General features: G+C 40.0%; 3 protein-coding genes across 3 annotated transcripts; all 3 read left to right on the top strand.

Annotated features, from left to right (window-relative positions):
- Positions 1–4728: 4728 nt before the first annotated feature.
- LOC126604526 (chaperone protein dnaJ 11, chloroplastic-like) lies at positions 4729–5584 on the top strand. The gene has a single exon (XM_050271806.1). The coding sequence runs from the start codon at positions 4796–4798 to the stop codon at positions 5240–5242; it is 447 nt and encodes a 148-aa protein (XP_050127763.1). The 5' UTR covers positions 4729–4795; the 3' UTR covers positions 5243–5584.
- Positions 5585–6156: 572 nt separating this feature from the next.
- On the top strand, positions 6157–8143 carry LOC126604524 (uncharacterized). The gene is made up of 6 exons (XM_050271805.1): positions 6157–6575; positions 6665–6713; positions 6804–6855; positions 6980–7149; positions 7255–7362; positions 7692–8143. Exons 1-6 carry the CDS (start codon positions 6217–6219, stop codon positions 7851–7853), a joined length of 900 nt encoding a protein of 299 aa, XP_050127762.1. The 5' UTR covers positions 6157–6216; the 3' UTR covers positions 7854–8143.
- Positions 8144–10714: 2571 nt separating this feature from the next.
- LOC126603297 (pathogenesis-related thaumatin-like protein 3.5) lies at positions 10715–12970 on the top strand. The gene is made up of 3 exons (XM_050270100.1): positions 10715–10885; positions 11022–11715; positions 12391–12970. Exons 1-3 carry the CDS (start codon positions 10825–10827, stop codon positions 12614–12616), a joined length of 981 nt encoding a protein of 326 aa, XP_050126057.1. The 5' UTR covers positions 10715–10824; the 3' UTR covers positions 12617–12970.
- Positions 12971–15141: the final 2171 nt, after the last annotated feature.

Below are 15141 nucleotides of genomic sequence, written 5' to 3'. Positions count from 1 at the left end.
AGGAGTAAATTTGATGATGCTGCGTTGGGTCGCGCTACTGACTTCTGCGTCTTGCGATTGCGGCCGAGAAAGGAACACGTCTCGGCCTCTTGGGTTCTCGAGCCTGAAGACAAGGCTGCTATGTCTTACAAAGTTCACGAACCGAATTCGGCTTGCAATGTGCCGAATGTAATAACTGTGACACCTCACCTCGCCGAGAAGGCTAATGAGATGACCTCGACCAACAAGGATTCGAAAACCCTTCTCGACCGAGACTTGGATAGGTAATCGACCGTTCTCGCCGCAGTGCTGTTGATGCCAACGGAAGATACTGCGAGACCGACCGACTCTACGGTGACAGAGCTATCTATGCCGACTTAAGATATCACCGGTTGCTTCCACAGTGCTGTTGATGCCAACGGAAGATGTGTCAGCGAAAAAAGGAAAAGAAAAAGATCTCAAGTTGTGAGAGTTTGCGCAGGGCAATTTTGTATTGATTTTGTGGGGGTCTCCTCTGATGTTGCTTGTGCTCTCGTATTTATAGAATCAAAACCCTTAGCCGTGCTGTAGAAATAAAGTCGTGGACATCCAATCGTCTCTGATGATAAACCACAACCATCTTTATCCCAATCAACAATTGCCGAGCCATCAGGTAAGATTACATTGGATAAAATGGCATATGCCATCTTTTATCTCATATTTCCACGTGCATGAGTCCAAAATAAACAGCACCTTTATTGGTTAATTATCCAAGCACCTTTATTGGCTAATGGTAATCTGATCCCATCTTTATCTCCATTATATTTACATAAATGCATGGGAGATAGTCTTCCAATCCTTCACGTACATGCATAATACCAATCTCAATCTCAAGCTGGACTCTTGCATTTTAAACTCCTGATTTCTTGGAGATCGCCCAAATTCAGTAGTAATACCTAGAAAAATATTAAAATTCAATAATCTAGAATCCGCTCATTCAACGGCCTCGATTGTTCGGGCCGATTATGTAATTTTGGGCCTAAACAACTACATACGTAATTTTGTACTTATACAATTACCAAAGATTGTAAAGTCTTTATCAAAACAGCCAGCTGGGCATAAGTTATAAAATAATGTTATGAAGATTAAAATTTTAAATTAAATTTACAAATCAAATAACGTGTCATCAATAGTAATCTTAGTAGCATAACCAGCTTTCAGCATTTTCTAATGTGGCGTTTTCGTCCTGTCATACGTTGGAACATTGGCACAAACTTGATCTTATCCTTATCGGTACTCCAACGGATGAACCCAAATAATATCAGTCACATTTGCTCATGGGACCACAGGGTTCCTCAAGCCGACGGGGCCAGTTGTCATTGGTGGTATTATTGCGCTCATACTTCCATTCGGAAGAGGATATGCCCACATCTTAACCGTTCATCGTACATTGTGCGTTAGTTTTTATCAGATATTATTTGTATTTAATTTTATATAAAAAGTCAAATGATTATGACCACACGATGCACGATGAATGATTAAGACGTGAGAGTCCATAGGATTCTCACAATTAGGGATGGCAACGGTTCGATTTGGGGACGGAAATGCTATATCCATCTCTATAACCACGAAAATTAACTTTATCCATTCTTGTAACCATAATATTAACTATATTCATAACCGCCAATTAATCATCGGGTATTATTCATAATCATACACATCGGGCAACGGATTCTCGATCAGTTAACGGTTATACTCATCTTCGTCAATGCAAAAAATATATTCGTTCAATTGACGCATGATAATTTAGTAAATATTAATTTTATCATTAAATATTTGATGTATAAAATGATTTAATGAATAGATCTTATGGAGCATAAAAATTAAAGCTAAACATTTATAATGTTGCTAATCTTTGATATCTCCTATAAATACTATTGGTTTGGATTCTCATAGATTTTGATCCATATCAAAACTTTTTAACTTGCCTACAAAATGTAACTCACACAATGTAACTTTTGTATTCTCAAGAGAATAGATTTGGTGAATAATAAATATATATACATATATATTATATTTATATAAAAATACTATTATATTATTGTTTGGGCCCAAAAATATTGTTTTGGGCCGAGCTTATATCTTTTTCGGCCCAGTATCGGATAGGCCGAGTTTAGATTCGTTCTCGGTCCAGAAGTCGTGTACAGGTGTTATTGATATTTAGTCCATGGGCCGCATAGTTAAATTTGGCTATATCATATGGGAAGTTGGAATGTAGACGAATTCTGTTTTGAAAAGGAGTTACAACAGAATTAGGATAATGAGATTGAATAAAGTTTGATAACAAGTTACATTCAAAGTCCTATTGGGAATAAGATTGGCCGAGATAAAAGAGTTCTAATCCGAGAGGGATTGAGACTCAATACAGGCTGGCCGCTATAAATAGAAGAGGTTGTGCATCATTCAAGCCTCTATTCAATTCAACACACAACTGCCCTGCGCAAATTCTCTCAACAACCTTGAGACTTTTTCCTTTTCTCTTTTCGCTGATACATCTTCAGTTTGGATAAACAGCACTGTGAAGGCAGTCGGTGATATCTTCAGTCCGCATAGATAGCATTGTCACCGTAAAACCACCCAATCTCGCAGCATCTTCAGTCGACATAGATAGCACTGCGTCGAGGGTGACTGGTTATCTATCCAAGTCTTGGTCGAGAAGGATTTCCAAATCTTTGTTGGTCGAGGTCATCTCATTAGCCTTCTCGGCGAAGTGATGTGTTATAGTTTATTGGGCTTGGCATATTGTACGCTGAGTTATTTTATGATTGGATACTCTTAAGTGGGATATAGAGTTCGGCATTATGACGGCCAAACCACGTTTATTGTTAAGACTTATATTTGCTTTGAGTATTTGTGCCCTTACACTTTGGTGTCGATTCGGCGTGAGTTTACTCTGACGAATATCATCACTGTGACCGAATCCGACGATGACGATTTGTGAACTTCGTAAAAATAGTAGCCTTGTCTTCAGGTTTGAGAACCCAAGAGGCCGAGACGTGTTCCTTTTTTGGTCGTAATCGCAAGACGCAGAAGTCGGCCGCGCACCCAACGCAACATCAACATATTTTACTCATTGGCCGACGAGTTGGCACGCCCCACATTCAACCGAATGACGCAGTTAGCTCATATATTACTCGGCATGTGCGCCACGTAGGCTTAGTAGTTTTTAGGGTAAATAATTATATATAATTCGGTTCAAATTTTTGGACAGATACGGATTGTGAACCCCTATAATTATATCCAAAATCATAATTGAATATTATTCACGGTTTTTTCCCATATCTAAATTATACCCGAATTTTCATACCTAAATTCAATCTATTCGGGTGATTATCAACGGTTATCGGTATTAACGGTTAGAATTGTCATCCCACCACAATTTGAACGCAAATGGAATCCAAATTCCTGCCGTTCCTTCAGCACGTCGGTAACCCACATGCCAAGTCGGTCGCCCGTTGCTTACACCGCTTACGTGTCCAGCGAGCCAAAGATTCGTGTTTCCGCCGCGGTGGGCCATCCCAGCTGTGCTTCCCTGTCCGGCGGTTGCCTTCAACAAACCGCGTCAATACTTAATATTAAAAACTGGATATTTCCCTATACTTTCTGTTTCGCTTGACAATTTATTGACTTTTTTTTGCTATTGTTTATTTTTATTTTATTAAGGTTTCTTACCTCCCTATTCTTGTCTCGCACCGGTTTTCTTCCTTTGATTTCTTTTTGCCTAAAATCCAACTATTTTGGAGAAATCAAAACTATTCAGTAACTCTTAATAGAAAACAAATTTTACTTTTCATTGATTATAATTTTAGTATAAGAAGTTGAGAACCATGCATATTTCGATTCTCTTAAACTTGTCTTTTTTAAAGAATAAAAGTGAATCAACAATTTCAAAACACAAGAAACATTAAAGACTAAGAGCTAAAAGGCAATAGGCTACACTTTCCTCTTTATAAACACGCTCTTAAATAAGAGATTTAACTTTGATATGAACGAGTGCTTGTGTTGCTACAATCACAAGTAACAAACTAATGAGTTTGCTTAATATAATTCAGAACATAATATGCAACAGTAATTAGTGGTGAATTTGGCAGTTTCCATGTTAAATACAAGTTTTTTAGAGAAAATTTGTAAAGTGTTATCGACACAGCTCGTCGAAATATTCCTTATCATGCATTACAACAAATATATAGTAAGCACAAAAAAAAACATATACCAAACATTCAAGGAATTCTCATAGTACCTTCGGCATGTAGACTTTTCAAACTTCAAGGATTTTAGGACCACTTTGAACTCTGCTTTCATCCGCCCTTAGTAATTCTAGTCATTGAATCCTTGACCACATTTCGCTAATTAATTCGCATGCGCCATTCTATCAGATGGCAAATTCAAGAGTTTTGGCAAATTAATGACGGACAGAGTGTCATTGCCAATGCATTCCGTGTTGCCATTTGTCAACCTCATAAATACAAAATCTAGTACAAAACCTACCCAAACCCAACAACGTTATAAACTGTACTGTAACGGCATATACCCATGTGCTCTGTCGGATTTTAGTACATTGGACACCGACGTCCACACTGAGCCAGGCATTTTCCCAATGGATAAGCCTCATAGTTCGATAACCCAACCCCCCCCCCCGGCCCCACTTTTAACCACGGTTAACCATGTTTCGCATCTTATCCCCAACTGCCTATAAAATCCTCAAACTCCCACCCCGTTAGCCCACAAGTCCCAACTCACTACCAATCAAATTTCAAAGCAAACAACAATCTCAGAAATGGCTTCCATATCATCCTCATCCTTCACTTGCTCCTCTTCCCCTTTTTTCTCCGTCGCCAACGGCGGCCCACGCGCCCCTCCCTCCTCCGTCAGCTACCGCGTCGCCGCCTCGTGCACATCGACGGTCGACAAGCCGCGCTCCCGCATTGGATCAAACTCTTCACTCTACGAGGTGCTCGGGATTCACGCCGGCGCCACGTGTCAGGAGATAAAGTCGGCGTACCGTAAATTAGCGAGAGTTGTGCACCCGGACGTTGCGAAATCTTCGGCCGACGAGTTCATGAAAGTCCACGAAGCTTACTCGACTCTCTCCGACGCCCAAAAACGCGCCGATTATGACCGCAAGATGTTGATCGGACGGCCGCGGACGGGCGTGGCTTCATCATACGCTTACGCTACCACAATGTCGACTGGCCGGAGATGGGAAACCGACCAGTGCTGGTAGATTTACAGACATTTCACTCGGGACATATTCGGATCATTTCTGTATTAAACGACCTAATTAAGGTAATTGAATGATTAATTAGTGTAATTAGGAAAACCTGCTGCCCTGCCACGCGCCTGTCTCGGATTGGACGAAGTGCTATCTACTAGTTATTGTGTTCGCGTGTAGATATATAGATACGGTGATCAATGTCTAGCTTGATCATCCTTGGAATATTGTAAGCTGCAGGCGCCATTTTTACAGCCTGAAAAGTTATGGGAAATTATATCCCTCCAATTTCATTGTCAGCTTGTAACGAATTGTAAGATCTAATTGTTGAAGATGAATATTGTATTATGTAAATACTTATCTTTTCCAAGTAGCATTTCACAATCCAAGTTTAAGACTCCATAAACTTTTTAGGGACCCATAAATGCCCACAAATTATTCAAATGCTCGTCATAAACGGTTAGATAACAGTTTAGAACACGACGTAATTCGTTAAGATAATAAATATGACAAGAAAATAATACGAATACTACAAACATGACATGTTTGATAGGTCTACCCTACTCCTAAACAAACACTTAATTTTAATCTTATTTTTTTTATTTTTTTGAACAATCGATATTATCTACGCTAAGGGGAGGGGGTGGGTTTAGCCTCACAATAAGCTAGCAATAATTTGGTTCAAATTCTTCTTTGGCAAGAATTGAACATAAGACCTTTCACTTACCATTAAAGAGGGATACCACTAAATCGTAGTACTAAGTGACAATTTTAATTTTACTTGAGTGGGCAAGTGAAACAAAGCAGGCCAAATAATTTGGGCCGAGTCTGAAGAGGACTCAATTCAACTGAGCAGTTTGAAGTCCTTAATAAAGGGCCTGGGCCTTGTGTCCTTAATGTTTTTCAAATAAGAAAGGGAAGATAAAATGTATTTCAGTGTGGTATGGGCTTATAGCAAATAATCTGCGAGAGGGGAAAGAGAGGCGATGGCTGCTCACGCGGGACGGCTTCTGAGGCAATGGCCGATGTGGCAGCAGCATTGCTGCTCAAACGCCGCCTTCCACCACCTTCTCTACTCCCCCCTACTTCCAGTCACCACCAGAACCAACTCCCGTTTTCCCTCTTTGACCACCATCCACCTGTCCACTCGCGGCGTCCATAAACTATTACGCGGGCTCAGACGGTACGACTACCAAGACGCCAACAGCATCGCCAGTTCGGGTTCGGATTCGGATGCAGTCACGTACAAGAGCCGAAACGAGTTGAAGCGCCACGCCCGACGTGCTGTCCGTTGGGCTATGGACCTCGCCTCCTTCTCCACCCCTCAAATCAAACGCATTGTCAGGTTTATCCCCCAAAACTTCAAATTTCGTTAAAAAGTTCCAGTAAGTTTAGTAATTTGGAGTTATGGATTTTAATTTTACGAGGATGCAGAGTGGCTTCTCTGGACCAGGACGTGTTGGATGCTGTGATTCTAGTGAAGGTGCTTGATTAGTTTATTCTTTTCTGTTCAAACAAGCGTTAGCTACTGATGTCAGCTGTTGCAGCTAAGGTGTTTGTGTTAATGCTTCAGAAACTAGGACCGGATGTTCGAGAAGGGAAGCGAAGGCAGTTCAATTATATTGGTATGTGATGCAACAATTTTGTGCCCTGGTTGGAATCTGTTTAATTCCATCATTGCTTACATTTTGTGTATGCATTGTGAATTTGTGATCTTATCTTACAAGGATGTGTTCTATTCGTGTTAAGGGAAACTGCTGCGGGATGTGGAGGCCGACTTGATGGATGCTTTGATTCAGGCTACGAAGGACAGTGACGAAAGTAAACTGCAAGCTTTGACAGGTCCGGAGACATTGGGAGTTGATGATGTTGCCGATGCAGAAGAAGCAGAAGAAACTGATTATGAGGAGGAAGAAGAGGTACGTTACAATTACTTTGCTTGAAACTGTGCAAGAAAGATTGCTGAAGGTTCGGTAAGTAGTTTATGGACATATTTCATCTGATTAATTGAGCATCGAATGCAGGGTTCTCACATTGATGAAGCAACCAGATGGTTTGATGGTCTGGTCAGTAAGGACATTAAGATCACCAATGAAGTTTATTCAATTTCGAGTGTTGAGTTTGACCGTCAGGTAAGTTAAATTCCATCTCCACATAAGTGTCTTCAATGCCAAATAATGTGTTTAAGCCGTCAGCATGCTTCCTAAGTAGTTCCATTGCTGCCTAGGTCACTTGCACTTTTGTTTTTCCACCACATCCTTAATGGAGTGGATGGTCTGGTTAAGTGACACTGTTGATTTCCCAATAAAAAGTCCTTCGTGAGGGCTGGTCTTAAAAACCCAGCCAGTTCATATTCACTTGAGTCGGTCGGTTAACTCTCATGCCGATTGTTCCCTTGTCCTGAGGGAGCATAGTGTTCTGTTTCTTGCTCGATGTTGCTAATGCTAGCTTCACTTGACAGGAACTAAGGAAACTTGTCCGAAGTGTGCATTCTAGATTGGAACAGAACGTTGATTTGGAGGAAAATACGGTAAAGATTGATGCAGCGAGAGTGAGGGCTGAAAAGGCACTCACCAGGTTCCTTCGTTCCCTTGCTAAACGTAGCCTGGAGATTGAGATATGATATTTTTGTTTCCATCATTATTTATGTGTCAATGTGTCATTACGTAATATTTCTTAAAAGAGTCCAGTTTTTTTTTTTTTTTTTTTTTTTTTTTTTTTTTCTCTTGGTTGTACGGTGCAAATTAGTTTTTCTTGCATAGATTCACGTTGTCTGGGCTTGATAACAACGTATTAGTTAATTTTTGCATGAACGATCTTTTAAGGACTACTTAAAAGATAGACAACCCAAATTATCAAAAATCCATGTAAGGTGAGAAAAAGAAAGAAGGGTACTATGATTTCTCGTGTTAATTGTACGTATTTTGCATTTGAAGTTGCCGTGATGAACCCACGAGCTCAACCCTTCCCAAACACATGTTGAACATTCTTAATTGTTGACCCCAAAACAATACACGAGCATGAGAATAGAGCAGCACGTGTGGTGGTGTTGGTGTTGGTGTAAGGGGACAATTATATGAGATAATACTACCACACTAAACTAAATTAACAAATTAATTGTTCGAGTAAGACTATCTGTACAAGACAAAGTAGTAGGAATATTTAATTCACATAATACTAGTGTGAAATTCAAAATATAGAACTTGTTATGATGCTTCTATTCGTCCATGGACCTGCATCCTCTTCGAGGCAAACCCTTGAGATCCTGTTGAGCGACAAATATGGGCTGTTGGATTTCGATCCAACGTCTACAAACAGGGGAGTTCCTCTTAAGTTATAATAATTGTAGCCGTTGGATCAAAATCCAACGGTCCGTGTTTGTTGCTCAGCAGGATCCTGAGGGTTTGCCTCGGATAGGATCCAGTTCCTTCGTCCATGGCGCAAATTCAATACGTTAAGCTGTCGTTCCATGCAAAAATGGTGATTTTTTTTTAAATGCAAAACTGGCATCAAATTAGAGTCAACGCGCGGAAACGCTTAAGGAAATAGGACAAAATTGTTCAAGAGTCAAAGTAGGAGATGCTTAATAGCCGAAGTGTGTGGTTGTCTGCCGTCTCCGGCGTTGAGTAATGGGTGCCTTGAGTGAGGTTGACACCATGGCCAATAGGCGGAAGGGTTGTAAAACCTAACCTACCAACCGATCACGATGCCTCGTATGACCGAATTCTTCAACTGTTTTCTGGGGAACAGTAACAAATTCTTTCAAAATTATTGTGGTAGCTCAAAGATTATATATATATAGGTTGTTTAAGAAAGAGTCGTAGGGAAGTTGAAGGTAACCCTTCAATGTCTCGCTTTCTTGCAATTCGACGTTGTTGGGTTTAGTCAACTGAGGAAGAGGAGGTTTGGTGAGACAATGTTGACCTTAATTATCCTCATCAATTAACCATACGAAACGTGCCTTAATTAAAGAAAAAGGTAGCCAGAAAGGACCGTCTGCAGTAATTCTCCGACTGCCGACTGCCGACTGCCAACTGCCAAGGTCAAATTATGAATGAGTGAGGCTGCTACTTGTACTTGTGGCAGTCGCACTCTCTTGACAACGTCAGGGTGAACCCGCAGACAAGTTAAAGAGGGAAGATGAACCCGCAGTCAAGTTAAACAGGGAAGATGAACCCGCAGTCAAGTTATGAAGTAGAAAACAATATAATATTGTTTTGTACCCATCTATGCTGCTAATTATGAGATTCTACAAGGTAAAATCGTTGAATATAAAATACTCTTGGGATCTACCTAGGTCTAACTATTGACTAATATTTCATATTCCAATTATATATCTCATCTTATTGATCTCGAGCGTAACTCACGAGATGTAAGACCTAAAGTAGAATAGAAAATGAGGTGATAATAATTGAGTACATGCAATAATTGTGTACTTGATTATCTTTCACATCATGTTATACGCGTGATGTGAGATATCGATAAAAAAATGATAGTTAACCAGTTACATGAAATTTTTTACCCTTAATCTGATGGGCATGAACATTTTATTGTGGATTTTTAATACTTTATAGCCATTGCACTGGCCATGTTGCAGTCCCGTAAGTTATCAATTGTCTTCATCGTACTTTCCAGATTCTCTTTTGCATGTTGCATAAGTTTTATCGATATAGGAAACTAGGAAATTCTACAACAAGAGTATGGTAGAACAACCTTTGAAATTAATAGCAATAAAATTGACATATCAATAGAGTTCATCACACAAGCCAATCTCCTAAAATTCACTTTCATTGATCCATATTATCCTGTGCACTATTTTTAAGATATAAACCATAAGCTCTAAGTTCTCATATGTTAACAAGAATGTAAAAGATCATTTTTTTTTAAAGAAAATTGTTATTGGCATTCCAAAAATCTCATTTGGCACTTCAAACTTTCTATAATTAGACAAAAAGTTACACTTTTGAGGAATGTAGATTGAGATTTTTGGAGTGTTAATAATAGTTCCATTTTTAAATACAATGATGTATTTACACTTAGATCTCTCACTTGTAAATAAAGATAAGTGAGAGAAATATTAGTAGACCGTAATATAAGTGATGTAAAAATCACTTTCTTGAAAGAAAAAAAGAAACAAATTAGACGTAAGTTTTAATCAGAGAGTATGTATCATTTTAGAAAAGTATGGTAAATTTAAGCATCAAATCTTTTGGACTAGTTACCCTTTTTGACATGAGATAAAAACTTACCCTTTTCAATGTCTGTCTTAATAAATTCACTTTCTTAATTAAACATTCCTAGCTGACAAAATAAAATTAAACATTCCCAATTTAAATTGATTTTCCAACTGATTCTTGGAAAGAAAAAAAAACAAACAAAAACAGTAAGTAAAAAAAACAGGGCTTTTCCTATTCCAATAAGGAATGGCAAGACGCAAAGTAAAGGGCTTTTCCTCTTCCCTTTTCTTCTATAAATGCTCTTCCCTCCCACCTTTTTCAGAAAATCCTACACACCCTCTCTTCTCTCCTCTCTCCTCTCTCTCTCTCCTCTCTGCAAAACCCAGCTTCCATACGAAAACATTCACCTCTGAATCCATGGCTCGATTACCATCATTGTTGGTTTCTCTACTAACCATCCTCGGGCTACTAACATCAGGTAATAATCTCTAATCCCACTTAAATTCCCAACTTGTTTACACTTAAATTCCCAACTTGTTTACAATTCTGGGTCCAGTTTTGTTTATTTTGTGTAGACTAGTGTACTAATTTTGCTCTGTTTAATTAACGTGCAGGAGTTGTTTCAAGGACATTCACAATGCAAAACAAGTGCGACTACACAGTGTGGCCGGGCATTCTCTCCAACGCCGGCGTCTCACCTCTTCCGACCACCGGCTTCGCCCTCGCAAAGGGCGAAACGAAAATTATCTCCGCCCCCGCATCCTGGGGTGGCCGCTTCTGGGGCCGAACCCTCTGCTCCCACGACTCCGCCGGCAAATTCTCTTGCCTCACCGGCGATTGCGGCTCTGGAAAGCTAGAATGCTCCGGCAGTGGTGCCGCCCCGCCAGCCACTCTCGCTGAGTTCACACTCGACGGCGCCGGCGGCCTCGATTTCTTCGACGTCAGCCTCGTGGACGGGTACAACCTCCCTATGCTGGTGGTCCCCAATGGCGGCACTGGGACCAACTGTACGAACACCGGCTGTGTTGTCGACCTCAACACCCGCTGTCCTTCAGAGCTCAAGGTCACCAGCGCCGACGGAGCTGAAGGAGTCGCGTGCAAGAGCGCGTGCGAGGCGTTCGGCCAGCCGCAGTACTGTTGCAGCGGCGAGTACGGTTCACCTGACACTTGCAAGCCATCTCAATACTCTCAGATTTTCAAAAGCGCGTGCCCGCACGCATACAGTTACGCGTACGACGACAAGACCAGCACCTTCACATGTGCCGGTGGCGACTACACCATCACCTTCTGCCCGTCGCCCAGCACCAGGTAAATTTACATTCTGCTTCCCTCCATTCTCGACCGTTATAAGGGTAGTTTCGTCCTCACATTTTCGTTCGTAAAAAGCCTGTCAATTGGAACGTTGAGGGTGATTTTTTACATTTTTTACTTTCGAGTGCCAATTTTTGTCCGTTACGCCGGGCCAAAACTCAACGGAATATCCGAAAGTTCATTTGTCGCTGTTGACGGTGGGCACTAACAAATGGGCGACTCTCCGCTGACACATTAGTACATTACCAATAACACATTATCATGCATTTTATCAGATTAACTGCACCTAACGTCATTATTTTCATGAAAGCCTGTCTCCGCATAAATCTTAATAGTTTCATGATAGACAGATAATAATCAGCGCCCAAACCATAATTAAACAGAGAAGGGCAAAACGGTCTTTTCAAATAAAGCGGTATGGTGGAGCACTTAGAATTCCAGGCTGGAATCCCACATGCGGTCTCCAATGCCGGAGCGAAGATCCCGATGCACTTCGGAATCTAGAGATCTGATTCCCTTTCTTAAATAATACTCATCACACACACCACACTCCGAAACTTGTCACATCATTTTTTGCAACGGTCAATACTTTACTTTTTCATGGTTATTATTTTTTGTAACGGTAAATGTACTGACTGACTCTTAATATCATTGTGCATTTTTATTTTACAGCCAGAAAGCATCACAGGACAGCACTCAGCCGCAGCCTACAGCTACACCGTCCGCTACGCCGACAACCACCTCAACCTCGCCGCAGGAGATAAACAACACGATGGAGTACGAGGGCTCCTACTTCTATCCATCGTCGGCCGCGTCCTTTCACGCATTCGAAACACGTGTGACGAGTGCGGTCGGCGTAGTCGCAGCCATTGGGTTGCTATGGCAGCTCTTGTTCTAACTGACTCTTTGTCTGGGGTGGGCCCATGTGAGTCCAACAATATGGGCTCAATATAGGGGTCGTGGACCCTTCAACTTTTTTTACTCTTTGGGCCATGTGAATTTTGGAAGGTGGACCCACATGCATGGCCTTGGTTACGTGGATTGGAGTCATGTGATGGGAAAAGCCCACCCACCCATCAGAAAAGTGGCAAGTTGTACGGATGTTAGATTAGATTGTTAGATTATTAGGTTATTAGTTTAGAAGCTAGAGTTATATATGGAAAAATTATTGTTAAGCTTTTTTTCGTCATCCAATTCTTTATATTAACTGCCTAATTTGGTGGGAAGATAATGAAGTTTTTGTTTTTACTAAGCTCGTATTATTTCCACTTGATGTCACTTTGTCATGGAGCATTTTATATATATATATATATATATATATATATTTTTTTTTTTTTTAATTAAATTTGACATTATATGAAGCAATAATGGGATGAGGATAATGTAAATAAAGCTTTTTGATTATTCAAAGCTTTTTAATTTCACGAAGCATAGTGAAGGTCTCTAACTAACCCTTTCGTCACTTTCTCTGTATTTTTAGCGTTTGAGAAGTGATTTTGGCACTATTTTTCTCTGAATTATCATTGTTTTAATATTTTGATGTTATCATAATCCTTGGAAACAAAGGTTTGATGACTGGGATACTGATCGTGTCCCAACTTTCTCATCATAATCAAAATATAACACAAAACTAATTAGTAAATAATACGAACGACCAAATTAAGATTGTCATATGACAATAATAAATCTAGTTGTCTAACAGCACTTAATGCATCGATGCATCCAATACCCAAGTGTATTGTAGAATTCTCGACGGTTTATTACTTGTTTGTATAACAACCTTAAACTGACCGCATATAACCGATGTCTTATGTGTGTTACAGATTTTTTGGAATATAATTCGTGGATTGAATTGTAACAAGTGTTTGGTTATACAAATTCACTTTTTGTAAAGCGTGGCTCATTTGATCGCTGGGTGTAAGTGTCAAGTGTGTAAGCAGATAATAATAAGGTTAAGATTGTATATATGGTGGGTGGTGAGGTGGTGAGGTGGTGGCTGTTAGAGGTTTCGAAGTGGCCAAGGGAGGTCGGTGTCAAGTATCAAGCAGCGCACATACGTCCTTCATTTGGTGGTGATGCTTCTGCTGCAAGGCATGGTAGCATCCGTGCTCATTGGCTTGGCTGCCTTATCCACGCTACCACCACACCACACAATAATATTTCATTTCACTCTGGTGTGCGTGGTCCAACTTAGCTTGTGTATACATATATATAACATATATCTTCATGCAGGACCAGTTTCATAACAAGTATTTGGAGCGGATATGATAGTGATCTCATATCTACCAAGTTGCTTGCTTGCCAAAATTATTCCTAATAATTTGTTTGTATTATAGGTTTGTGAAATTTGAAAAAGCAGATTGCTCATAATTGAATTCGGAGTCACAATAAATGAGATATTAGACCAAAATGTTAGTCTAATTACTTATAAGCACATGCAAGTCTAGTTTTTTCCCGATTCAAGATGAATGAAGCAAAAGCATATGCAAAGTGTGTGGTGCTGGGCCAAACACGCAACTCACAAACTTCCAGGAAATGCACTTAACTAAAATCAACTTCAAAACCTAATCTCATACTTTTGGTATTTATATATAAATTTAAGAGAAAAATAGGATCTTGCTTACGGTCTAGTGGTAATTAATAATCTTCTTCATTTGTACATAGTGTAGATTTATGATTTGACTTTCATAAATAACGAGTTCGATAACTAAAGAGCAGCTTGTTTGAATATTGATATAAAGGTTAGATTGCATGGCACCTACATTACATGCCATCACTTTGTCAGCTGCCCTTTATTACAAGTCGATCTTTCCGTTTTATAATTAGGGTCCATATACTTTAGCCATTTGTGCACAATTAAAGTAAAGAGAAGAGAGAAAAAGTATTGTACCAAAAAAAGATACACTATCTGCTAGATTTATATCCTCCGCAATAGCATACAGTGACTGATCAGCAATCTAAAAGTCAGACACAAAGGGGAAGTAAAGAAATATGTTTCCGTATCATGGTTTCGATCGATCGATCAGTCTCGCAACGAATCGCCTCCTTAATTAGACCAGCGTTGGAAATGTGTCATCAAGTTGCTTGAAAAGTAGAAACTACATAGTCATCGTCTAGCTATAACAGTTAGTATCCCTTGCAGTGCTGCACATATTTCATGCTCATCCCAAAATAAAAGGGTTCTAATTAAGATAAGGGAACAACTTTCTGGTGAGGTTAATTTTTGCACAAGCGGCAATATTCCACATGGGATGTTTCAGGGTTCGCGAGCACCTTTTGAACATGCAGCGTCGACATTCCACTTTTGCATGTCATCATCATACGTATAGAAACTATGTATATATGTGTGTGTGTGTGTGTGTGTGTGTGTGCAGAGTTCCCTCCACCACCAACTTGATAACCTATCTAAGCTATTGGACCTTC

Source organism: Malus sylvestris, chromosome 15, assembly GCF_916048215.2.
Source record: "Malus sylvestris chromosome 15, drMalSylv7.2, whole genome shotgun sequence".
Lineage (NCBI taxonomy): Eukaryota > Viridiplantae > Streptophyta > Magnoliopsida > Rosales > Rosaceae > Malus > Malus sylvestris.
This window is presented reverse-complemented; position numbering and strand designations above follow the sequence as displayed.

Excerpts from the sequence above, each read along its gene's own strand:
- LOC126604526 (XM_050271806.1), top strand. The coding sequence starts at position 4,796 with ATGGCTTCCATATCATCCTCATCCTTCACTTGCTCCTCTTCCCCTTTT.
- LOC126604524 (XM_050271805.1), top strand. The coding sequence starts at position 6,217 with ATGGCTGCTCACGCGGGACGGCTTCTGAGGCAATGGCCGATGTGGCAG. Across the intron at positions 6,856-6,979 it reads AAGGCAGTTCAATTATATTG|GGAAACTGCTGCGGGATGTG; the intron begins GTATGTGATGCA and ends ATTCGTGTTAAG. Across the intron at positions 7,150-7,254 it reads ATTATGAGGAGGAAGAAGAG|GGTTCTCACATTGATGAAGC; the intron begins GTACGTTACAAT and ends CATCGAATGCAG.
- LOC126603297 (XM_050270100.1), top strand. The coding sequence starts at position 10,825 with ATGGCTCGATTACCATCATTGTTGGTTTCTCTACTAACCATCCTCGGG. Across the intron at positions 10,886-11,021 it reads CCTCGGGCTACTAACATCAG|GAGTTGTTTCAAGGACATTC; the intron begins GTAATAATCTCT and ends ATTAACGTGCAG. Across the intron at positions 11,716-12,390 it reads TGCCCGTCGCCCAGCACCAG|CCAGAAAGCATCACAGGACA; the intron begins GTAAATTTACAT and ends TTTATTTTACAG.